We start from the raw sequence: 26,729 nt of genomic DNA, 5'->3' as shown, positions 1-26,729 counted from the left end.
TACTCCAGGCCCCGCCGCTCCAGGCCCCGCCCCCTGCCCGGACGCTTCAGCCGTCCCCTGGCCCAACCCCCTGCCCGGCTACTTCCAGGCCTCCTCTGGTCCAGGTCCCGCCCCCTGCCCGGCTACTTCCAGGCATCCTCTGGGCTAGACCCCGCCCCCTACCAGCCGCTTCAGACGTCCGAGCTCCAGGCCCCGCCCTCCGCCCGGCTGCTCCAGGCGTCCTCCGACCCAAGTACCGCCTCCTGCCCGGCCGCTCCAGAGGTCCGCGGCTCCAGGCCCCGCCCCCTGCCCGGCTGCACAAGCCGTCCTCTGGCCAGGCCCCGCCCCCAACCCGGCCGCTCCAGGCCCCGCCCCGCCCCCTCTGTGCGCGCTCCGCTCGGCAGCCTGTGGGACGCGACCGCGGCGCTAGTCTCGTTCCTTTGTGCTTCCGCGGCGGCGGCTTCTCGAGTCCTCTCCGACGCGTCCTCTCGGCTAGACAGCCCCGCGCTCTCCAGTGACGGACCATGTCGGCGGCGGGAGCGGGCGCGGGCGTGGAGGCGGGCTTCTCCAGCGAGGAGCTGCTCTCGCTCCGCTTCCCGCTGCACCGCGCCTGCCGCGACGGGGACCTGGCCACGCTCTGCTCGCTGCTGCAGCAGACGCCGCACGCCCACCTGACCTCTGAGGACTCCTTCTATGGCTGGACGCCCGTACACTGGGCCGCGCACTTCGGCAAGGTGGGCGCGAACGCTTTAAGGCGCCATTTTCCGCGGCTGTCCAGTGGGGGGTCGGTGAAAGCGGGTGTGAGGTGCGGGGGGCGCGGGGCGTGCCGGGATCGCGGGGCGGAAGCAGGGTCGGCGGCGCCTATAATTCGCGGGGCCTAAGGCGCCTGTGCGGCAGCGCTCGCCGTCAGGGGCCGCGGCGGGGCAGCCGGGGGGCGCGGGGCGTGCCGGGAGCGCTGGGCGGAAGCGGGGTCGGCGGCGCCTGCGCCCCGAGGGGCCTAGGGCGCATGTGCGGCGGCGCGTGTAGCAAGTTTCTAACAAGGCGGGCTCCAGGAGTCCCGGCGCCTGTCGGCCGGAGCCTGCGCGCGCGCGCGGATGGCGCGGGGCCCTCCAGGCCGGGGGGGAGGCGCGGGCGACTTCGCAGAGCCGGGTATTATGCCGCGTAGTCGCCGCGGCGGCTTACGGGGAACCGAGGCGGGGTCGGAGGCGTCTTTCGCCCTCGCGGTGCCGGAAAGAGGCGCGCGGGGAATGCCCGGGCGCGGTCGACCTTCTGGTTCGGCACACCCTCGCCGGGAGCCAAGGGCCGCGCTGCGGACGAGCTCAGCCGAGGACCGAGCTCCCCGCGGGACTGGAAAGCTCGGGCAGCTGTGTGGGATGGAGGCCGGCTCTCCAGCTTCTGGGTTTGCCTTAAAGCTCGTAACTGGCCCCGCTTCAGGAAAATTAGTGACGGCTGTGTTTATCTGGGATCTAAATTACTGCAGAAGTGGTGAAATTAAGCAGAATTCTCTTCCCGTGGAGCCTTTACGTTCCCCTGTTTTTTTAAACTGAAAATTGTGAGGGAACGCAGTGCTGCTCTAAGGTTTTAAAACATAGCTACAGTTTCCTCCTCTGTGAAATCGTTGGGGTACTTGCTCAGAGAAATCTTAAAATGAGATTTCACCGTCCTTTTCAGAAGTGGCTGGTTTTAATGCTTTTTTTAATGATTAATATTTTTAATTCACTAAAATTCAGGGATATTTATAGTGTTTTTCTCGTAAATGATGAGATGGGGTTAAATAGTTTTGCAGAAATATGTGGGAGATAATGTGAAATAAGTTATTTTAAGAAGGCCTGGCCCTGGTAGTATCGTTACCAGCTGACAAAGTTGCGCTTTACCTTGCTGCCCCTGGTGCTACCTTCACAACGCAGTTGTATCTTTTGGGAAGCAGTTTCTGATTCTCCTTTTAAAGTGGAAAAGTCACTTTTCTTTCAACAAAAGAAATGAGAAGGAGTTTTGACGATCGGGGTGGGACAAGCAAGTTAATCCACCCTCAAGGGCTCTTAGGTTCCTGTGGCACAGTCTCTGAAGTTGTGCAACCGTAGTACCAGCTGGAGGAAACAGGTGCCCAGGGGAAATGAGTTTCTTAACAAACAGAAGTAAAAAAGCCGCCTCCCTGCGCTTCTGCCTGAGGCCTTAAATAGATTTCCCGAGGTAGTCAGTAATCTGAGGATTTCCTCTCTCCAGAGTGTCTCTTGCTGTGGTTTATTTTTACACTAAACTTTAGGATTCCGTGCTTTCTACCCTGGTTGAGAATGACACATTACTGGGTGACAGTCAACAACGATTTGTAGAATGCTTAAAGCTTCATTACAGATGGTCACTTACAAAATTTAACCCAATGGCGCCGCCACTTGTCTCTGGGGATTAAAATAGCCGTAACTGCTTTAAAATGGTAATTTTTAAGGTGTATTTTATCACAATTTTTATAAAAACACCAACTGAAATCACTTTTCAAAAGTCTGCTTCCATGGAACTTTGAGTAGTAGCTTTACCTTGGTCATCAAATGTTATAACAAGCAGTTACTTCATTGTTTCCAGCTGTCTGAATCATAGAGCTGTTTGGTCTTAGATACTGAAGGGGCCTTAGAAAGCCCCTGTCCGGGGTCCAAACATTCCCTTCTGAGAAGAAGCTGTTAGGACAGAAGTCAGGCCTGGACTCAGGGCTGCCGTTTGCGAAGTCTAGGCTTTCTCCCCAGCCCTGCAAACGGCTGCCCTCTTACACAGGTTTCAGGCTCCTGTGCTCAGAAATGTGCCAGTGCTGCACAAGATCCCTAACCGCTGGTAAGACTCGTTTGTTTCCAGAGGACTAAACGGGTTGTTTAAAATCTCTGTTGTACTTTTTATGATACCATATTGAACAGTATCACTCCGGAATAACAAATTCAAGTTTCTAAACTAAACCCAAGGGTAACAGGTTTAAGCCCAGCGAGCCCTCAGTGGATGATTTTTGGTACGCCAAGTGATTTTCATCCGTTTTATTTTCGTTGGATTTGAGACTTGTTCATCTTATCGCTAGTTAATACTTCCATTTTCACCCAGTAAATTAATAAAGGCAATAAATAAAAATAGACGGCCGGGTGCGGCTCATGCCTGTAATCCCGGCACTTTGGGAGGCCGAGGCGGGTGGATCACGCGGTCAGGAGATGGAGACCATCCTGGCTAACACGGTGAAACTCCGTCTCTACTAAAAATACAAAAAACTAGCCGGGCGAGGTGGCGGCGCCTGTAGTTCCAGCTACTCGGGAGGCTGAGGCAGGAGAATGGCGCGAACCCGGGAGGCGGAGCTTGCTGTGAGCTGAGATCCGGCCACTGCACTCCAGCCTGGGCGACAGAGCGAGACTCCGTCTCAGAAAAAAAAAGAGAGAGACATCAGCCTGTACTCCCAGGTCCAAGTTGGTTGAAGAGGGTGTTTTGAGTCTGTGTACCCTTCATCTCACAGGAGTGTGTATTGAAGGCCTGACAGTGCTTAGAGAGATGGAAAAGGAAACCTTGAGGAGAGATGGGAGAGTGTCAGGTGATTTTGCTTCAGGTGAGGTCTCTCCTCTTCAAGAGACTTGCTTGCGGTCAGGCATAGCTTGTTCCCTAATTGCGTTGTGATTGGAGTGAGGGAAAACGAGCAGTCTAGGATCAGAGAAGGTGGGTTGAACAATTGCTTGGCACATGGTAGGCACTTGCTAAATTTGTTGAATGTGGTGAATTATTTTAGCCAGAGGCTATCATGGTATTGGTGCCTGGCCACAAAGTCTTAACTTGCCAGTGTTAGTCACCCACTAGGTGCGTTGCTCACTTATGCTGTAGGCTTTTTTTTTTTTAACATAGAGTTTTAAAATACAAATCATTTGAAAAGAGTAAAAAAATGTGGAGAATGGGGTCTCAATTGAGTAATCAATGAGTATTCAGTGCTGGCTTGTGTAAAAGTGCACAGTTGTGCACACTATAGAAAATAGTCTTTGACTATGAGTTTACTATGGCTACACAAAGTTTGTGGGGTTTTTCGTTGTGTTTTGTTTTTTTGAGACAGGGTCTTGCCCTGTTGCCCAAGCTGGAGTGCAGCAGCGTGATCTCTGCTCACTGGAACCTCCACCTCCCAGGATCAAGCGATTCTCCTGCCTCAGCCTTCTGAGTAGCTGGGATTATAGGCATGCACTACGCGCCCAGCTAATTTTTTGTAATTTTGTATTTTTGAAACGCCAACATGGGGTTTCACAGTGTTGGCCAGGCTGATCTTGAACCCCTGACCTCAGATGATCCATCCGCCTTGGCCTCCCAAAGTGCTGGGATTACAGGCTTGAGTCACTGCACCCGGCATTACACAAAGTGTTGTTTGAGATGGAGACTTGCTCTGTCGCCCAGGTTGGAGTGCAGTGGCGTGATCTCAGCTCCCTGCAAACCTCCGCCTTCTGGGTTCAAGCAATTCTCCTGTCTCAGCCTCCCAAGTAGCTGGGATTACAGGTGCCCGCCACCACGCCTGGGTAATTTTTTTGTATTTTTAGTAGAGACGTGGTTTCACCATGTTGGCCAGGCTGGTTTCGAATTCCTGACCTCAAGTGATCCACCTGCCTTGGCCTCCCAAAGTGCTAGGATTACAGGCATGAGCCACCGCTCCCGGCCTACACAAAGTTTTTTAACCCACCAATCCCTTTAACATTTTTGTTTAGAATAGTCTGTGCAACATACATTTTTGTTGGAAGTCTTGGAACAGCGCAGTCTAGTATTTTCTGATTTTGGCTTATTCAATTGTAGGGAAACCAAAATATTTAAATCTGTGTAGTATTATTAGTCTTTTTGCATTTTTCTATTTCTATCTACCATTTTTTTCATAAGGACAAGAGAAAATGTTATTTTAAATGCTCTTTAAAATTTGCACGGCATTGGGAAAGAGTGACTTAATTTGATCTATTAAAAAACTGGTAACAATGCCGTTTGTCACCATTATAGAATTTAGATTATTCCTGTAATATTGAACAGTGTACTGACATGTCTGCGTGTTTTCATTACCCCTCTTGTTTTCGAAGTTGGAGTGCTTAGTGCAGCTGGTGAGAGCTGGAGCCACACTCAACGTCTCTACCACGCGGTACGCGCAGACGCCAGCCCACATTGCGGCCTTTGGGGGACATCCTCAGTGCCTGGTCTGGCTGATTCAAGCAGGAGCCAACATTAACAAACCGGTAAGAGTGCTGGTGATGGACTTTTGCTTTTGCTTTTGGTTTTTGCAGTTATAATTATACATGGTATTGCTTTAAATGGAGGCCTTAATTAGAGTGTGATATCTTTACCTGAGGGCAAACTGGAGTTTATGTTTCTTCACTTGTTTGTGAAGGATAATAGACCCTTTCCATAGGAATGCTTTCTGTTCATAGAGTGCTTTCACCTGTTGTGTGATAAACTGATCCAGGGTGATGTGCCCAAGGTTATAGCTTGTAATTAAAGGAGCCTGGCCTTAAGCCCAGGTTTCCTGGCTTTCTACTCACAGCTGCCTTAGCCTCATTTCCACAGATAATTATAAAAACACTTTCATCCTAGAAAAAGCATGACTATTAAGTCAGCTCCAAAGTGAGCTTTAGATACAAGTTGATGCCTTGATGCAGATAAGTAGCTAAGTATCATTTACTAAGTCGGAAGAGTAAGTGACTTGAGGACTTGGTATTTAAGATTAAGCATACAAACAGGAACATAATCATGCCAAATTTTTTTCACGGTGTGTTTTCGGTATCAGTTCACCTAAACCATACACACGAGCGTTCAGATTGTTGGGTACTTGGTTGTGTAAGACAAGCAGCATCTGATAACCATCAGGTTGTCTGACTGGGAGCAGTCCCTGGAATCAGTGTCCTTTGCTGAAGATGGATTAGTCCTTAGACTAATTTATAATTTTCTTCTCTTAAGACTCTGGGAGCTGTTTTTTATGCCTCTTTTACTCCTATTTTTAAATGCTTTATAGTCATCACGGTCTTGTATGCAAAGTTGTCTTTGTATTTTTCTGTCTTTCCCAAAATTCAGTCCTTGATTATAACCAGGTATAAGGTTGTTGCTAGTCCCTCTCCTAAAAACTCAGCTGCCCATCTAAGCAGTAATTGAGAAAGAAGATGTGTTTAGCCATGATTTAAAACAAGGATCAGTGGGAAAGTGGGGTAAGTGATAAGAAGGCAGTTTGTCGCCTTAAGAGATACGAAGTGTAAAAAACAACGTAAGGGAAAGTGGCCAAGAGTTTAGGCCTGTTTGTTACTAAACTGAAACTTGGGATGTGGGACAACTCTTAAGGTTATGCTGCCACTTCCCTCCTTCCATCTCTGCATGTATGCCTTTACATAATGTATATTTCTCTGCTGCTCTGTTGCTTGTATTCATAAATTCAAGAGTTATGAATTAACCTACTCTATACCCTTATGTGCTGGGCATCGCCTTGTTTTTTTCCTTCTTCCCTACCTCTGTCCCCTGGTAGAAAGGGCAGTGTGGGCTTGATTCCTTGGGCAAGTCATTAACTTGATCTGTGGCTCAATCTCCTTATCAGTAAAATACGGTGAATAATTCCATGAATGGCAGTAATTAGTATGGAATTTGTATAATTTTTGTATGTTAATTTTCATGAAATTGTTACATAGCATCTTATTTAGAGAGGACTAGAGAAATTGTCTAACACTGCTTTCCAAACCTTTTTAAATGGAGAAGCCCCCTTTTCAAAGTGTCTTATGGCAATTCAGTATTTTCGGTAGATAAAGGGAGTAGGGCAGAAAGTGTGCCGCTGTGTCCCCCACCTTCCTCTCAGATGCCTCTAGATAACACAGATAACACCTTCTGGAAACCTGTACCACACTTTGCCTCTTCCCAGGCAGGATCCTAAAATCTTTTTCTTTGCAGCCCTCCCTGTCTACTCTGGGTAGACATTTCCAAGTCCTCACATGTGCCTAGGGCATATCATTTGGCATTGTTAAGCATCCTGGAATTTCTCCTTAGTGGGTCTTAGGTAGTTGTGGTCTGCTAGTATGTGGAGTTTACATCCGAATCTCAGGCATCATCTCACTTTATTATGTAGTGGGTGAATTTCGGCACCCAGTGACTCTTGAGGACACAATAGCCCTTTTGTTAGCTCCCCACCCTGCCTACCTGCTGACTCATCTCCAGGCAGATGGTTTCTCATTTCTCATAGAAACTCAGGAGGCCAGATCCAGGTCGTCTTTGTTGTTTGTATCCATTTAATTTTTTGAGCCTGTTGATGCAGTGTTTTAAGACAATTTCTAGTCTGTTAATCTTTTGGAGTGTTAGCTACTAACAGTTCTAAGTTCATTTTCCTCAAGGTTAATACCACAGACTTTTTTGGCAATCTGTAAGGTGAGCCTGTGAGATTACCAAAGCTCATATGCTGCCTGGAGGCCCATGTTTTCGGTTTCCCCAAGAGGAAATGAAGTCAGCTTTCCTGTGATTTTGTTTTTAGTGAATCTATATTGACTAGCCTTGGTGTGTAATTAGCAAACATTCTCTTTCATATGCCTCTTATAGAATTTTGCTGGCATTTGATGTTATCTTTAATTTTTCATGTCTAGATTAGAAATGAAATTTTTCTTTATGAAAACCCAGGGTGCCCAGCCTGTCTTGAGCATTCTGGCACTGCTCCCAGTTCCCTGTATCACTCAATTTGCCGTGGCTGCGATGTGACTGGGCTGAGCTGGAGGCCTGGGCACCTTCACCTGGCTCTTTGCTGGAAGTATCTTTTCTCTTGGCTACCTTCTCTCAAGGTGCCCGGGCTTTTCTTTAGTGTTTGCTCTGCCCTTAAAGATTGTCCCTGAAGAGCTTGGTAGTTTTGCTTTTTCTTTGTCGTCTGTTAATATCCCACCATGACAGACCCTTACTTTTTTGTCTTGTTCCAAGGATAACTTTAAAGACCTTTTTTCTTTTTTAGCTTTTTTCTTTTTTGGCAAAACTGTATCTAAGTCTCAGCTCCAGTTTTCCTGGGAATGTTTTTATGTAATTTTTATTTGTCTTTATTTTGTACTGCTTCTCTCCCCTCCCCACCTCTCTTTTGGGGAGGTTAGGGCTAGGTTTTCGCTTTTTAAGAAATCCGTGTTGGCTGGATAGTTTATAGCTGCATGGTTTTCTGTGTTTCTGTCTTCAAAAATGGATTTTTCTGTTTAGAGCTTTACATTGCTCTATATTCTCTTTAGACCTTTGTTTAAATAAATGTGCACACTTTTCCCTCCACCAAGCACTCGAGCCTTTCATACTCTTATTTTTCTGTGAATTAATCTACCGCTGCTTTTTTAACTTTGGGTGGCCCTCACCTCATGTTTTTTCCTGTGAGTACGCGTTGGTGAAGGAGCTTGGCTATTTACTGAGTTTAGGAATGAACTGTTTTCTAAGTGACCCACAATCACTGCACTCCTTTTTATCTTGGTTTCTTAATTGTGTGGTAGTCTGCCCAGTTCAGCTTCCAGTAAGGTTTCTGTGTGAGTATTCAACACGTGTTGCTATGGAGCCCCCAGGATTTCCCAGAGTCTTCATTTTCCACCAGAAATCACTTACTTCTCTTGATTGCTGTGTCTGATTGCCTTTCCTCTCTCTTGCTTAGCTGATAGCCTGTGAAGATGGTCTTTCACATTGTTTCATTCATGCAACGTAGAGCTCGGTTGGCTGCTGATGTTCACAGTGGCTTTCCTGGGTCTGCTCGCCTTCCTCTGCCTCTGTGTGTGCTTCACCTCCCCTCTGCCCCAGGGGCGGAAGTGCACTTTCTGAAGCAGGAATTGAAGCTTGGTTTGCTTTGCCTTTGTGTTCTTTTCCCTTTCCTCTAATAAATACTAAAAATAGATTGGGAATATCTACTAACTATTCCCTCTAGTAAATATTGAAAATAGATCAATCATTGAACCTTAAGCCATCTTGTCTTAAGTTGTGGTCCCACTTCAAGTTCAAAGCAGAAGATTTACGATAGACATTGATGTTGACTCGGGTTGGCCTTGGGGTAGGCATAGGGGAAAGTGGGTAGCTGAGACCATATGTCAGCTCTTACGTGCCATTTCTTGGCCTCGATGACTATTTTAATGTGTGTGTGGTTGGTTGGTTTGGTTACTTATTCTGGGTTTATATAAAATACACATGTGCTAAGATCTGCTAAGATCCAGCATAAAGTGATTTATAAATCACTGTTGAGAGCATTCACGCTGTCACTACTGGAGAGGCCCCAAGATACTTGGTCATTGACCAAATTTTGCTTTTTGTTGTTTCAGGATTGTGAGGGTGAAACTCCCATTCACAAGGCAGCTCGCTCTGGGAGCCTAGAATGCATCAGTGCCCTTGTGGCGAATGGGGCTCACGTCGAGTAAGTGTTTTTCGTTTATTTTTTCCAGCTGAAGATGTAGTCGAGGATGTTTTGTTTAAAGGTAGTACCTAAGCAGCAAAAATCCTAGAACTTTGTTTTCAAAATTAGTAATGTAATTTTGCCTTTTAGAACAGTTGGTGTTAGTGAGGAAAATTGTGTGGATTAAATTGATCTCTAGAGGAGGGGGTTTAATTTCACAGCAGCCTCAATATTCTTGCCGAGAGAGAGTATTTGAACTGAAAGAACAGTTAACTATTTAGATTTGGAACTTGGCATCATTACTTTGCCACCATTACTTTGCCACTAACTAGTTGTGTCACTGTGGTCTTTAAACTTTTCTTTGCCAAGTTTTGATTTCAAAACAAGAAGCTTGGATTGGATTAAAATATCTTTTCAGGCCTCTCTGGCTCAAAAGTTTCTGAAGAAAATTCACTTTTCTTTGTTTTGATTTCCACATCTTAGCAGATGTGAGAAAGTTATGTTTTAAAGCTTATTATAACTTAATGGTTGATAGTTCCTTGTAAAATAGGATTATTTCATTAAAGACCTCAAGCTTGCTGTAAGCTTCTGGTACTGGTGGCATTATTTTAAAATATCTTTTGTTTTAGCCCAGCTTACATCAGTTAGCTTATTTATGCTTTGATAGGACAATCTTAATGTTTACGTGTATTCTTTTAGAAGTGAGATCTTATATGCAAATCATTAGCTAGCCATGGCATTATACATTTATTTTAACTATTAAATTTATTTGTATTAACTTTTTCTTAAAGATTTATATTATAAAAATTTTTCTTCTGCAGTTCACAGCATTAACAAAATGGATGCGGTTTTCACCCTTAAATATTGAGTGTAAGCTATAGAGCCATAATAACCAAAATAACTGATATCGGCTTTTTTGTTTTACCTTAAATGTTACGAATAATTCATAAAGATTAATTATAAACCACATTATTCTAATCAGAAATGTGAACATTTAGACTTTGGAGGAAATAAAACCCACAAAACTAGTTTAACCCTTTGGTTTCCATTTCATTGCTTTGACTCTGTATTATAGTAAATATTGAAAATAGATCCTAGACAGCAAAACCATACAGGTTCATGCACAACATGTGTAGGTACCAGAGGCTGTCAATCATCTGTGAATATCTTAGCTTCTGTTTTGTTAAGTTTATTGGCAAGATTCGCCATTAGTTTGGGCTGTGATCCTTATATAGTGATTTAGTATTATAAACATGGCCTCTATTTACTGTTACATTGCAGGGACTCTCGCGACTTCATGTATAGTTGTGACTAAAGGTAATGTTGAAACAATTGATAGTATGTTTTATACAATAGAACATTGAGATGATTCTCAGTGGATTGCTTTAAAGCAAAGTTGTGCATTTTTCTTAGCTGTAGTTAGATTAAAAACTCATCTTTAATTTTAATAACAGAAGCTTTCATTATAAAATACGGAGTCATATGATTAAATTGCTTGTCATTTATTGAAACAGTGGATAATTAGAAGGTGATATTTTAATGACTTACTTTCTAAATAATACTCTAATTGGTCCTGAACATTTTATTACAAAGGTGTTTTATTCATTTTATAGATAGCTTAATCTTTTTAGCCAATAAATATCACAATGTCCTTTTTTCAGTAGGTGTCTTTTTAAAAATGAGAATCTTTTATTTACAATTCTGTCCTTGGTTACAGGGCCCTCAAGTGTCTCTTTTCCACCAGGTGTGGCTGAGATGGGCTCAGGTGCCAGTCTGTTTTTCCTTCTCAGTATAAGAGCCACCCCTCAAGACCCTGCATTATGGTGACTTCCCTGGACTGAGCTTTCATATTTTTTTTTACAAGAAATATTTAGCCTGAGCTACCTAGCCAAAAACAATTCTCAAAGTTATAAGCCTTTGGCCTGGAGATAGAGCACAAGTAATCATTATTCATTGCTATTGTATATGTGGTTATTTCATTTTAACATCTAGATAAAATGTCACTTTTGTCAGTAAGTTAATTTGTAAGTTGCTTCTTGATTTCTGCACATTTTTATACTTTACCCCATTTAGTCCACCAACGTGTAACAGTTTGAATCTCCAAAATAATGGTACTAGGTCTATTTTATTCCCTGTAATGCTGCTTATATGGTAAAGTGTAGTCCTAGCAAATCATAACCATTTCTTTTTTTAAGACGTTCAAGGAGCATAGAATTATTTAAAGTTACTTATTTTTTTTTTCATTCAGAATGGACCAGATTATTAACTCTTCATATTACATGCTATAATATTTAGGAGATAACATAAATTTTTCCTTGTCCTGTGAATAGATTAAAAGCTGCCTTATATCAGTATTATTAAATTAATTTGCTCTTAATTCCTGCTTTGCTTTTTATATATCTGCTACATAAAGTGCCCAAAGTCTTCAATTGTTGTGCTTTTTTGGACATCAGGTACATAATTATAAGGGCAAGTACACTAAGTGTCTGTGGCTAGAACGGTTTGTTATATAACTTACTTGTTAATGTAGGTTGCATCTGTAAGATAACGCATTTCAGCTGCTGTGCATCGTATTAAATTTTCTAGCACCACACGTGAGTATGTTAATGGACTTTCTTTTTCTTTTCTTATTTTAAATCTTGAGTTTTGGTGCCAAGTTTTCTGTGTGTGAGGCTGTTTCTGGCTTATATGTTGGTCATTATTATTTACCATTGTTTAAATCTAAAAATTAAAATGCACAGGATTAAATCTAACTTGTGACCAAACTCAATGTTTGTATACTTTAAAGGACCTAAATCTCTGTGTGTGGAGTTTTCAGCAAGTACGTGAAGTTGTCACCATCCTTAATCTTGCTTATATAGTAGTTCCATTTTTCCACTACAGCCAGTATTTGAGTGCTGCTTGCTTGATATTCAGGTTTTGACTGGAAGAAGAGGATATATTACAAAAAGATTGTCATCTCATTTTTCTTTTGGACGATGGAACAAGTAACAGTATAACATTAAGTCTTAATGTGATTTTGGAAAAAGACTTGAAAACTTACTATCTGCTGATAATTAAAATCTTTTCACTACTAAGATTGTAAATAGCAGAATTCGAGCCTTGGATTAGCTGTACTTTTAGTAATTTGGTACCAATTAATTTTGGCTAATTCGTCTTTATTTTCTTGAGATAAAGTGGAGGATGTTTCCATATCAACCAGCTAGTAAAATAGCTTTATACCACTGAGTAGAAATAAAGAGATTTAGAATGAAACCAGCATTCGTTGCATCTCAGGCAGATTTGTAGATGCATTTTAATACTACATTATACGGATGCCAGTGTTTAATGGCAAAGTCTCAGAACTTTTCTATAGGAGAAGATTTCTTTGGAAGCCATTTATTCTGTGGTAACCAGATCTTCAGCTGGGCTACCTGTATTTTAACTTATTTTTATCTTAACTGGGATCATTAGAGAGCTTGAGAAGCATCAATAGCCTTATATAAGCAAATTCAGTGACTAACTCTAGAAAAGTCTCTCCTGCCTAGTTTAGAAAGTAGGCACAGTTGGCTATAATAACAAAAGCCTAGAATGTGATGTTAGTAGACTATTTTAATGCCACGAAAACTGCTTCACTTTTAGACATTTTAATTAAAATGGAATTGTCTTAGTTTGGATCATAATTGACCATTTATGACCCACCTTTGTTTACCATAGAGCCCGGTCTAGAAATCAGATTTTCATTAGGGCAAATACAGGTGATGAGCATATTTAATACTAGTGTTAAATTCATTTGCGACTTTTGCCCTTGGCAAAATGTAACCTAGATTTACTTTTAGCCGTTCATTTTGAAATTTGTGGTTTATTTTCATTTGTTCATTTTTTTTGCCTGTCAGAATAATATTTTAGTTACAAAATCTACCAGAATTATGACTCTGAATTCATATTTTCTGATTTTAGGTCCTCTGAATTCTGGTCATCCTCACATCCTACTTTTTGCCTCTGTGTTTTTTTTTTTTTTAAAGAGACAGTCTCACTCTGTCGTCCAGGCTAAAGTACAGTGGCATGATTATAGTTCACTGCAACTTCAAACTCCTGGGCTCCAGTGATCGTCCTGCCTCCGATTCTTAAGTAGCCAGGACTACAGGCACATACCACCATGCCCAACTAATTTTTAAAACTGTTTTGTAGAGATGGGGGTCTTGCTGTGTTACCCAGGCTGGTCTCAAACTCCTGGGCTCAAGCAGTCCTTCCACCTTGGCCTCCCAGAGCACTGGGTTTACAGATGTGAGCCACTGTGCAGCAGCCTCCTTTTATCTAGTTGTCACCACAGCACACTTGTCTGGTCTTGGCTATTTTCTGGTTGTTAAAGTATTTCAGGATGGAGGAATCTCTTCCTGAGATAGCTGTTAAGTTCTGCCTGCTAGACAGGGACAGTAAGTGGGTTGATACCATTCCAGACTTAAGAAATTAAGTTCAGAATTTTGATTGTTTTTCACAGCAGCTTGATTAAAATACAGATAAAATTTCTTTACTGCTTTTGTAGATAGTGCTTTCAAATAAAACCAATGATTTCTAAATCCAGATGTCCTTTTCCCTTGCTAAATTATAGCAGGAGCATGCTAAATATTTAATCAAACTCCTGGAATGATGGTTTTACATTTTAATGTACGCAAACATCACTGCGGTTCAACTGCAGTGTGAAACCATCCTCAGTAACTTTGAACTTGAAAACTTGGCACCAAATTTATTTAGGTAGAAACTTTTTAAAACAGTTTCTTCCTGTTATTAACTGAAGGATATATTTAAGAAAGTCTTCATAATTAAATAAGATTTTGGATACCAAAGGGTTAAAAATACACGTGTTTCTTTTGCTGAAGATATCTTAGATGTTTGCTAATGTTTTGTCTGTACAAATGGACAATTTAGTAATGTTTTTTATCTTTTTTTAATGATTCCATGTATTTGCTTATTTCCATCTAGGAATAGTTACTAATGTATTTGAGATACAGCATACCAAATTTTAAAGTAACCAGAATCGTGAGTTGATGGTTTTTAGTCCATACTGTTAAACTTATGTTGAAATATTGACATATTTAAATTGGCTTCATGCTAAAAAATTACCAAAGGTAATTTAAAAGGCAGTGTTTTAGAGCAATAGCTCATGGTCAAGGTGGTCACATGACAATGGCTTAAGCTTAGTCAGTGTGCTTCTGCACATTATGTGTGTCTATGTATTTTTAATCCAAATGTTGCCTGCAAATATGTGATCCCTTATTATTTAAGTTTCCTGTATTATGAACCATTGCCCGTTTTAAATCACACAGAAGATTCTGAATCTGTAAAAACTACACATGTCAATGTTTTACAGCTACGTAATTCGAATTGACTTGATTTTTTCAAGTAATCCTAGAAAGGGGGAGCATTCCATATAGAAACTGCTGAAACTGCCACAGGTGCTTCTCCGAAAACCTTACAGTTGTGGCATTGAATGTTCAGTATCGCTTCCTTTCTGCACACGAGGCATACTGTTGAGGTATTTGTTGCGGTGATTGGTTTTAACGCTAATCTAGGAATTCAGATAGAGATGCTTTAGATTTGCATGCTTTGCTTACCTAATTTATGATATCTACCTTTCTATTTGTAAACTAACAATAGCTAAGTTGAGATCAGAATTTTAACAGAAATATTATTTATATAAAAATTGTTATCTTTTATTGTCACATGGCATTAACAATAAGAAAACATCCTGGAGGTGATGTGACAAGTTGGATTCTAAAAATTAAACTTCAGGTATTTCCTGATCCGTGGTTTTTCAAAATTAAAACAAAGTCGTTCTCATCAGAATGGCTTCTCCTTTGTTCTGGAATTGTGGCACTATAAGTGGAAACTGGTGGGACCCTGGCTGGCTTCAGAGTAGAACCTGATTTTTAAAGTTCTTTGGGGGAGAATTCTTAGATATAAATTTTAGTGAAAGTTCTTTTGGGGAGAGTTCTCAGATATCAATTTGAGTGTTTGAAGAGACAAGGTCTTCCTGTGTTGCCTAGGCTGGTCTCAAACTTCTGGCCTCAAGTGATCCTCCTGCCTCTGTCTCCCAAAGCGCCAGGATTATAGGGTTGAGCCACTGTCCTTGGCCTAGAGGTAATAAATTTTAATATTCTATTCAGAATAAGAAAATATAGCATATCAGCATTTGTGTCTTTAGTAAAGTTAATGCCAGTTTGATTTGTTTTTGCCAGTTATTTAACAGAACATGTAATTCACAGTAAAGATGATTCCGTTTTGTCCCACATTTCAATATTCCTGTTTTGAAAGAATAGTAGAGAGCATATGGGTGGCCTGCTCAGTGACTGCTTTTCCTAGTCTTGGTGAATGTTACAGGCAGAGAGTTTATAGATAAAAGCACAGCCATCATAGTTTCCACAATAAATTGCAGCACATTTAGCTTGCTAGCCTAAAAATCTGATCATGCTGAGTTTCTTTTAAAGAAAGTTAATTTTAGAACTTCAAACTAGAACCAGTTTGAACCGCAAGTTGACCGTTGTCTGAGTTTTAAAAATCTCTTCCCATTTCCAAAGATTTTTCAAATGGATGTTGGAGAGGACCAGGGAGGACAAGGCTATAGCTGTAGAACGACAGACTCCTATTTTCAGAAATGAACAGACACGCATTTTAGGTCAGGCACAGCCCGTGTATCCAGCTGCATCAAACTGGGAGTGCTCAGTTCAAAAGTGCGTGTTTTGAAGATTTCATCTGAAAATAATGTGTACACCTTCATTACCACCAGTTTGCATTCAAAATCGTTTTTGAGTCTTCTGGGTACTTTAATTTTCCCTTTGGAATAGTGTGCGTAAACACAGTCCAGATGAACTTTTGTCTTTACTACTGATACCTCACTTGAGGTTGACAGGAGTGGCCAGCAGTTAGTGCCTATGGTCACGTAATACACTAAGTTGGTACCTGTGGAGTGAAAATCCGGTCTCCATAAACAACTTAAAAACAATGGCTGGGCGCAGTGGCTCTTGCCTGTAATCCCAGCACTTTGGGAGGCTGAGGTGGGTGGATCACCTGAGGTCAGGAGTTCAAGACCAGCCTGGCCAACATGGTGAAACCCTGTCTCTACTAAAAATATAAAAAATTGGCCGGGTGTGGTGGTGGGCGCTTGTAATCCCCGCTACTTGGGAGGCTGAGGCAGGAGAACCTCTTGAACCCAGGAGGTGGAGGTTGCGGTGAGCCGAGATCACGCCATTGCACGCCAGCCTGGGCAACAAGAGTGAAACTCCGTCTCAAAAAAAAAAACAAAAACCAAAAACAGAAAAACTAGTTGGGCATGGTGGTGGTACCTGTGGTCCCAGCTATTCAGGAGGCTGAGGTGGGAGGAGCACCTGAGCCCGCGAGGTAGAGGAGGCTACAGTGAGCTGTGATTGCACCAGTGCACTCCAGCTTGGGTGACGGGAGTGAGACCCTGTTTAAAACAGACAAAAAACCTGTGGAGTGAAGGGTAAAGGATGGAGTATTTAAAAAGTACTATGACAGAACAAAGTACTAGAAGTACTAGGTTTGAGTGTAGATAGAAACACAGAACCTGTAAATCAAGTATTTCATTTATGTGTCCAACTCTTGCTGAATTTTAGCAATTAAAACATGAAAACTGAAATATTGCTTAACAAATAGGAAAGCACATATGAACATAGAATTTAAAGATCTGAACCTCTTTTATGATCTTTAATGATTATTTGTTCTAATCTTTGACTTGGAAACCCAAATTATTTTCAGTCTAACGTATTTGAAATTTAACTATTAAAAAAGTTTGAGGAACTCAGACTTTGAAGTTAGGGCTCCCTTTTTCCAGATAAAGCACATTGCCTGGTTTATTGCAAGGCACTTAGAACATGTAACCAAAAACACTCAATTTAGGAATAGGAATGATTGTTTCACAGCTAAGTGCTCTCTCAGGGTCTTTTTTTTTTACACCCCTCTCAAGTTTACCTTTATATATTTTTCTTGTTCTTTAATATTTTGTGACAGATTTGGCAACTTTTAAAAAGTTACTGTTTTATTTGAGTTGAATAGTGCATAAAATTAATAGATGTTCAGAAAATCCATTATTAAGAGTAGAGGAATATTAAGAGGAGAAATATTATTCTAAAGAGAATCAAAACCACAATGAGAGACCGTCTCATCCCCGTTAGAATGACAGTTATGAAAAAGACAGTAACAAATGCTGATGAGAATGCAGAGACAAAGGAACGTTTAAACACTGTTAGTGGGAATGTAAACTTGTACAGCCATTGTGGAAACAGTATGGAGGTTCCTGAACACACTAAAAATAGAACTACCATATGATTCAGCAGTCTTACTACTGGGTATATATCCAAAAGAAAATCCATATACTGAGACATCTGCACCTGCCATGCTCATTCCAGCACTGTTCACAATAGCCAAGATTTGGAATCAACCTAAGTGTCTGTCAGCACATGAACAGTGGTATGTGTACCCAGTGGAATACTATTGAGCCATTAAAAAAACAAAATTTTGTAATTCTCAGCAAGATGTATGAGCTTAGAAGACATTATGTTAGGTAAGCCAGGCACAGAAAGATAAATACGCCATGTACTGTACTTACGTGGAAGGTAAAAAAGATCTCATAGAAGTAGAGAGTGGCTCATGCCTCTAATCTCGGTGCTTTAGGAGTCTGAGGTGGGAGGATCACTTGAGGCCTGGAGTTTGAGACCAGCCTGAGCAACATCTCTTTCAAAATTAAAAGAAAAAAAAGCCAGGCATGGTGGCGCACATGCCTGTATACCTAGCTACTTGAGAGGCTGAGGCTAAGGAGGATCCCTTAGCCCAGGAGTTCCAGGCTGCAGTGAACTACGATTGTGCCACTGCACTCCAGCTGGGGCAACAGGGAGATACTCTGTCTCTTTAAAAAAGAGTGGTTACTAGATGGAAAGAGTAAATTCTAGTAGTGTTACCTTGCCCTGTAGGGTGACTAGTTAACGGTAATTTTTTATTTTTATTTTTTATATAGCTAATTCAATACAAATGAAAAGTGTTTGAGGTGATGCATATGCTATTTTGTTTTTTTTTAATCCCTGTATGTTGTATTGGAATTTACAGTGTACCCCATAACAACAGAGGAATATTTACAGTATCTATTTGGTTAAATGTTATTCAGCAGTTCTGGCCTGCTGCCTTTTTTTGTCTGACCTGTGGGCCAAGAATGGTTTTTACATTTTTAAATAGTTGAGCAAAAATCAATAGAATAATATTTTCTAGTATATAAAATTAGATGAAATTTCAATTTTAGTGTTCATAAATAAAGCTTTATGAGAGCATAGCCATGCTTAATTGTCTTGAGGCTGCTTTCAGCCTACAACAAAAGAATTGAGTAGAACTGAGAATGTATGGTCTTCAAAGTCTAAAATAATTACTACATAGTCCTTTTTAGAAAAGTGCCTTCTGGAAGATGATCCTTAATGATCATTTCAGGCCAGTTTCTATAATGTGCACTACACAGTTGAGCGACCACTTGCAAGGTTTTTAATGTGAGCAGGGATAGTGGAGGTGATGAATGTAGGTAAGGAGAGGAAATGAGAATGAAGACTTTTAGGGGCAAGAGATGGTGGTGTCGTTTTGTGTTGTGTTCCTGAGTCAGGTAGCAACAGATTTCCTCAGAGAAGAATATAAATGCTATCCAGTTAAACTGTATGTTGTATACGTTCAGCCCTTGGTAACAAGGGAAATGATGGGTTGAAGTGTTCTTGTGCCTCACTAGCAGCAGAGAAAGGGTGCTGGATGTTTCTGTCTCTGATAATGCTGCATAGATAGTGCCAGTTAAATGTAGAGCAAAATTACAGTCTCCTCCAAGTAATTCCTCCAATTACCGTGTATCCTAGATTCTGATACCCGTCCAATACAATTTCTAGAACTTTTTGATCTCCCCATCATGACTGCCTTCTAGTGCCCCAAAATTATGTGAGCTGCTAGAAGTTGTTTGACCTGTGATTGTTCTTGCTTCCTTGGTCCTTATACACGAGTAGAGTATATAGCATGAGTGGGCCATAATCCATCTTTTGAGCTCTTTTAGTAAAGTAGGTTTTGAGATAATACCTAAGACCACATGGAAATTTGGTTGGTCTAAGTAGAGGACAAGCACATGTTTAACTACTTTTGGTAGGGGAAAAAGTGAAGTGGGAGAGCTTACCAGTGCTATATGTGTGTAGGCTAACACTCTCAAACTTCACAGTCTCCAGGAATCTCCATACGTTGGCACTATTTTGTTGATTATTTTTCTTTAAGGTTATATTTCTTTGGAAGATCAGTAAACTTGCTGTTTTAACCCAAATTCAGTGTAGTCTTCAGCTTCTGAATAAGGAATAAAAGTATTGAATGTGCTTTGGATGTTCTTTTAACAACTTCAGAATGTTGGCATGCCCGTTGAGCATCTAAACTTCCCTCAGCGAATTGGTATTTATTTATTTATTTAGAGATAGAGTCTCACTCTTGTCGCCCAGGCTGGAGTGCAGTGGTGTGATCTCGGCCCACTGCAGCCTCTGCCTGCCAGGTTCAAGCGATTCTCCTGCCTCAGCCTCCCGAGTCGCAGGGACCATAGGCATGTGCCACCACAACACTCAGCTATTTTTTTTTTTTTTTTTGAGACGGAGTCTCGCTCTGCCGCCTAGGCTGGAGTGCAGTGGCCAGATCTCGGCTCACTGCAAGCTCCGCCTCCCGGGTTGACGCCATTCTCCTGCCTCAGCCTCTCGAGTAGCGGGGACTACAGGCGCCTGCCACCTCGCCCGGCTAGTTTTTTGTATTTTTTAGTAGAGACGGGGTTTCACCGTGTCAGCCAGGATGGTCTCGATCTCCTGACCTCGTGATCCGCCCGTCTCGGCCTCCCAAAGTGCTGGGATTACAGGCTTGAGCCACCGCGCCCGGCCTATTTTTTTGTATTTTTAGTAGAGATGGGGTTTCACCATGTAAGCCAAGCTGGCCTCAAAGCTCCTGACCTCAGGTGATCCACCCGCCTTGGCCTCCCAAAGTGCTGGGATTACAGGTGTGAGCCACCGTGCCCAGCATGGTATTTATGATTCTAAGTGCCATTTCAAAAATCTGTTTGCTCTTTTTTATCCTCTGGTCCACTAAAGAGTAATTTTTACTGTGGGGTTTGTTTCATATTTTTATTTGTTCTAATACTAAGTAGTAGCTTCTCATGTCTCTATTTCTTGATTTTGAAGAGCAAGTCTGTGCTTATCTGTAGAAATAATCAGTTTATAAACTTATGTTCTCCTTGAAGAGTTTTTGAATTTTCATGTGGAAACTTATTTTTCTGTTCACATTCTTGACAGAGTAGACCCTCCCAGGTCATCTGCACTTCTGATATCTTTTGAAAGTGAAATAACACCATTAATAAAAAGTTCAGCTATATGATTAAGCTGTCACTTAATATTAGTATATTTTCTATTTCAATAACAAGGTGATCTGATTTTGTACAAACTGTAATTGATGTAATTCAGTCTGCCCAAACTTTGGTGCTTCCTTTTCATTTAATTCATATATCAAAATAAAAATATGCAATACTAGAAAATACGGCCATTCATAGCCATGAAGTCTTATTGGCTAATAAAAATACCGACTTTAGTCTCTAATCATCCTGCACATAGCTGCCTGACATTTTTAAGAATTTTGTTGGTTTCTGAGATTCTCAATTCTCTTATACCTATCAAATAGGATTTGGGTCTTTTTTCAAAATGTGTAATACATTTATGCTTTAAAAAGTAGAGACACGTTTAGTGAGTGTCCATGCCCACTTTTCATTTCTGAGGTCAGAGCTTTATGATGTCCGGAAATAACGAATACAAGAGTATTGTTCTTATAAATAAGAAAATATTATTTGTCCCTAATTCTGTAGTTTTCACTCTCAAATGCAGGGTTTGTTTTTGTTTTTGTTTTGTTTTGTTTTTTTTGCATTAACAGTAACCCCAAGAAAAGCATCAGGGTTCTGGATTGGTTGTTTGAGAGACACAGCACAAGGCCTTTATTTCATCATGCTTTTGCTGTGGATGTAGTGTAGCTTGCTGAACAGGTATGGAAGGTGTCTTTGCTGTTAAGTACTTCTCCAGTTTGTTTATCAACCTGCAGCTAACAGGATGTCTGCTTTTTTACAGGTTTATTTCACAGAGCAGTGTACATTCTTGTCTTCCAGGGGAACTTCAACATGGAGTTACCTTTGATCCCTCAGTTTTAATTCAGTGTCTAAAGGTTTACAAGTTCAACTTACTCTATTTTATTCAGCTCTTTCACTTATTCTGCCATCACTTCCTACTTTAATCTGAGTTTTAGCTACTGTAGAAATCCCAGACCTTTCCTTTTTAGTACTATTAGGTAAAACTTTGGTTCTTGTGAGTGATAAGGATGAGTTTTTAGGACAGTATTCAAAGCCTTTTTAAAGGAACCAACTACTCAAATGCTCTAGAATGCCAAAAATGTAATACTCTAGCAAGTTTTTCCAAGCAAGGCCAAAACAATCAAAATCTGACCAAAAAACACAGCTTTTCAGCTCTGGAGTCTGGTGATAGTTACTTCAACGTCAGGACATCCTTCTAAACTTCCACTTACAGTGTCACATGTACGCATAAAGGCTGGCCTGTTGCTAAGCCATTACTTTTATTTTTAGGAAGACAGTTATGAATGCCATGGACAATTTCAGTACATGTTTGTTTGTTATGATTTTATTCACGCTAAAGGAATGGGTTATTAAAATTAAGTGCAGATAATATATAATTCAGTTTCAAGTCTGAAGTTAGCATAAATTTAGATTCTTCAGACTAAATTTAAACATAAAACATGATTTTGAGAAGTTAAATAGGAAGATGCCTTTTTAAAACGTTTAGCATATTTATTTTATCTCCCAAATCTTGCTTAGAAATCAGATGTGTATAAGAGAAGTTAGTTACAGAGCTAGATTGATTAACTACTTCTTTAATGAAGATTTGCTATGAATTTGTTTACTCTTTCATACCACCCTCAGATAGCTAGTCAGTTCAGCAGGAGCAGAGACCAGGTGAGCACGCAGACGGGGTGTAATTCAGTGTTTTTGTGTTGTACAGCCTGAGGAATGCCAGTGGCCTGACAGCAGCAGACATTGCACAAACCCAGGGTTTCCAAGAGTGTGCCCAGTTTCTCTTGAACCTCCAGAATTGTCATCTGAACCATTTCTATAACAATGGCATCTTAAATGGGGGTCATCAGAATGTATTTCCTAATCATATTAGTGTGGGAACAAATCGAAAGAGATGCTTGGAAGACTCAGAAGCCTTTGGAGTAAAGAAAGCTAGAACTGAAGGTGAGACCACTTTGTGGGTGGGAAGAGCACACTTATTTTTCCTTTCTTTAATATGTTTTCTTTTTATGGCCGAACGCACCTTCGAGATGAGACCTTCACTTCAGGTGGTAATGTGCCTGGTGGATTGTGCGGTGACGGTGGAGATTTCTCCTGTACTGCCACTGCGAAGATGGGACACTTAACAAAAGGGGATGTGAGGGAAATACAGCCCAAGTGTAAATGTCTGTGTGGAACTTTTTGAGCACCCATGTTTACCTGCCGTGAATTAGATTTTTTAATCTGTTGTATCTGTTCGAAATATATCTATTAAAGAAAATCTGCCACTGTGCCTGATTTTTTTTATTTTTTATTTTTTATAATTTGTTTCTTGTAAATGTTCCTGGGCTTATAAAAATTGCTGATGGTCCGGCAGTAAAACATTTTCACATTTGGGAAGGTAAATGTTTTCTGTACTATTTCTGTACTATGATTTGACCTCAGCTGGTCTCTGTACCCCACATGGTAATACGTGTTCATTTATCACAGCAAGATCTGGTGTATAATTTGATCTTGAGGATTTAAGTCCCTAAGGTAAGTTATTTTCATTGTAAGTATTTTTCCACCCTTTTTTAAAAAGATAGTCTTGCTCTGTGACCCAGGCTGGAGCGCAATGGTGTGATCTCAGCTTACTGCAATCTCCGCCTCCCGGGTTAAAGCAATTCTCCTGTCTTGCCTCCCAAGTAGCTGGGATTACAGGTGCATGCTATCACGCTGGGCTAATTTGTATTTTAAGGTATGTTTGAGTTTGCAAATAAGCAGCCAGCCAATCACTCTTGAAGTTGAAAACATCTCCCTTTCCTATAGGAAAATCATCTGTATCTATAAGATGTCTTAGGCCAGTTGTCACGGCTCATACCTGTAATCCCAGCACTTGGGAGGCTGAGGCAGAAGGATTATTTGAACTCAGGAGTTTGAGACCAGCCTGGGCAACATAGTGAGACCTCGTCTCTTTAAAAAAAAAAAATTCTTAATAAGGTAAATGTGACAGCTTGGCAGGCGTATTTAGTGGACATGGAAAGGGAGAGGTGGGAGTGTAAAGTAATGAACCAGATTGTGAGCTCAGATTTGCTGAGGATAAGCAGTTTTGCCTGTTGGTTTAAAAAAAAAATCAACTGTACAAGTTATAGCATAAGAAAAACTGAGTGACTATCAGTTAAGCACTTAAAAATATAGAGGTCTTGGTTAACTTTAAATTTCATGAACCAATATCATCTTTTCTCCCTTATTTTAATGAGTGTGTCCAAGTGAAACATTTTTTTCCCTATAAAGTTGATAAAATGTCAGTATTATGTACTTCACAACTATTTAAATCTTGTCACCATAAAAATTCCTGTGATAAGACTTTTTGTAGTAATGCATAAACTTAACAGTTTTATAAAATTCAAGATTTTTATGAGTTAAGCATTTCCAGAAAGATGCTAAAGTCATAAGCATGACATGAAGATCTGTGTAAAATTCAAAATGGTTTTTTTTAATGGTGATGTATTCAGCATTGTCATTTATTTGTACCATGTTTTAACATATTTTTTCCAATGTATTTTCAAAGCCTTTTAAAGAGCATCCACTTTTTAAAAAAATCCTTTGTCATTTCCTTTAAAGCCTGGTTAATATTGTAGAGTGGCCTTGTGCCCTCATGCACGAATTGTACATGTCTGTCCGTGTATGTCACTGTATAGTCCAGATGTCCTTGAAAAATGATTTATGCTTCATTTTCTTATTGCTGATAAATCTTAAATTCTGTTTAGTATTTTTAAAAAGAGATCACTTAACATGCTAATTGGACTCAAAATGCACCTAGAAGAGTTTGTAAAACTAGGTTTCTAAGGTCAGTTGAATTGGCCAGTACCACATTGCTTAATTACCCTGAAAAGCATTTCTGAGGATTCCTTGTTTCCTAATCCTCGATAACTACATACATTTGGTTTAAAGAGTCCTGCTGATTTCCGGGGATTTTATTTTCTTCCTTTAGAAGGAGGATTTGTTTTGGTTGACCAGTGATTAGAAGTTCACATTTTGCACATTAAACTCGCCATGCAGCCTTCCCAAACCATACATTCCTGGTCCTAAGCCTGAGGGTGCTAATTTAGACAAAAATATGGCTGGAGCCGGCACTTCTGCTTAAGTGTTGCAGGTAATACGTAGACCTAACAGGTTGAGCCACTGTTCCAGGTACACAGTACGTGACTGATGTTTCTGTGATTATCACAGTAGAAATATTTCAGCCAAGATGCACATTACTTTAAAGCCGCTCATCTCTGGTTTTCCTAATTTGTATACTGACTGTGACTTGACTGATTTCCTGGAACTTCTGATGGTTCTGTCTTTTATGTAGTTGACAGTCCTTCGATTTGCCCCACACGTCACAAGAGTGTGTTGTGTATATTTTTTTATTTTGTGTTTGTGTGAGTAGAGATGGGCATCTTCAGCTTACCCACACTTCCACCACTCTTTTCCCTGTGGGAAAAGGTGATTTTTCCCCCCCCTTTTACATTGCATACTGAATGTGGTATGTTGGGTATTGGGAATCATTCTTGATCATTGAAACAGGATTTTTTTTTCTCCCAATTACCTGAGTGTTCTACATGAAATTGTTCTTGGTTTCAGTAGATACATAATTATTTCCATTATTTGGCCAGTTTTTTAGTTTTGAATTAAAGATACATTGCTTTAGTTTAATTGTAATTTCTGGCATCTTGTTTTGATTTTGTTTAAATGTGTGTGTTTTAAGTTTTGCTTAATCTGAATTACTAGGTTTTTGGTTGTCATGCCAGAGTAAAAAAAAAAAAAAAAATTGTTTTTTCCTCATTTAACACATGCATATAAAATACTTTGAGTAACTTCACATATAAAAATATTTAGAAGAGTTTAAGCTGGGTTTTTTGTTTTGTTTGGCTTTAAAAACAAGTTACAGGTGCCAGGGATAATATCGTGGCTGCATAACTTTTACCAATAAAACGTAGTCTGTTCCGTTTTCCTAGAATTTAAGAGTTAACAAATATTGAGGCTGTTAGTGTGGAATTTATATTTACAAAAGTAATTACTTCCAGAAAGTTTTCTCTCCTAAGGAGATCCCTGTAAAATTCACTCTTAAAAAAAAAAAAAAGCCAAAACACTTGTCTGAATGTTAACCACTCTTCCCCACAAAAAGTAGTATCTCTGCTTTTAGTAAACTCCCTTCAAGTATTTTAAATTGGAGGAATTTTCCTTTGGAAACTGATCTGAAAGATCTCAAGTGAAGAATAAAGACTTGGCCTTTTGTATTGCTTGAATATTACCTGTCTTGGAAGTTATGCTACAAGAAGTCAGACTTTAACTTTCATAAAGTTACTTGCATCTGTATCAAATGCAGTTTAGTCAGAACATATAATAGGTGTAGACATGAACTCTGGAGGGTGAAATACAATCCACAGTTACTTAAGCAGTTTGTTTTGATGGAAAGTATCTTGGGATAATACTTTACCCAGTGTGGGATTTCGTTCATTTTAGATGGCGCAAGGAAGTATCAGTCTTTAAATTTTTTTTGTTTTCTGTTTATCAATCATTTGCTCTGATGGTATGACGCATGGGCTTCGGGATTCCAGCTGCACTGTATAAAACTGAGTTCAGGTTTGCCTAGTGTTCTTGGTTAATCTTCAGGAATAACCCAATGCAATTATTTTTATATGTACTCCTTGGAAACTTAAGTTTTTCAGTGATCCTGGTTAGAAAAGAATGCCAGTCCCTTCCATGAGTGAAAACTTCATTTTGCTGATTGATAATTGTTTTGGATGGAGCTCAAGAGTTGTGGGGAAGAAGCGGGGGAACACAGTGTGAGTTTAAAAACTGACCCAATAACCTCAGTTTCACAATTGGGACAACGTTTGCCCCAGAAGTAGGCTGTGGTGACAGCAGATCTCAAGCGTTAAACTGACTTAACAGCTTGGTTTTAATCATAGGCATATTATTGATTGTAGAATCTCATTCATACTGTGAAGTTATTGAATATAAAAACACCTTACAGAAAGAAATATCTACAACCTGATGATATAGAGGTAAAGTTACTGGTGGAAAGTGTTAACA

At 40.4% G+C, this 26,729-nt stretch overlaps 1 protein-coding gene across 5 annotated transcripts in view; it reads left to right on the top strand.

Annotated features, from left to right (window-relative positions):
- The first annotated feature begins 229 nt into the window (after window positions 1-229).
- Window positions 230-26,729, top strand: part of ANKRD10 (ankyrin repeat domain 10) — a 36,570-nt gene continuing 10,070 nt past the window's right edge. For 3 of the 5 annotated variants that reach the window (XM_031655662.1, XM_003914081.2, XM_021929783.1), the window contains exons 1-4: window positions 230-713; window positions 5,034-5,186; window positions 9,237-9,328; window positions 22,396-22,631. In XM_031655662.1, coding sequence (XP_031511522.1) covers window positions 504-713; window positions 5,034-5,186; window positions 9,237-9,328; window positions 22,396-22,631 — 691 coding nt within the window. In that variant the 5' untranslated portion in view covers window positions 230-503. Of the gene's footprint in view, window positions 714-5,033; window positions 5,187-9,236; window positions 9,329-21,453; window positions 21,548-22,395; window positions 22,962-26,729 lie in introns of those variants that run through there. The other 2 variants (XR_002518546.1, XM_009192247.2) reach the window with 2 other exon arrangements.

Source organism: Papio anubis, chromosome 15 (assembly GCF_008728515.1).
Source record: "Papio anubis isolate 15944 chromosome 15, Panubis1.0, whole genome shotgun sequence".
Classification (NCBI taxonomy): Eukaryota; Metazoa; Chordata; class Mammalia; order Primates; family Cercopithecidae; genus Papio; species Papio anubis.
Note: the sequence above shows the minus strand (reverse complement) of the source record. Positions and strands in the feature narration are given on the sequence as shown.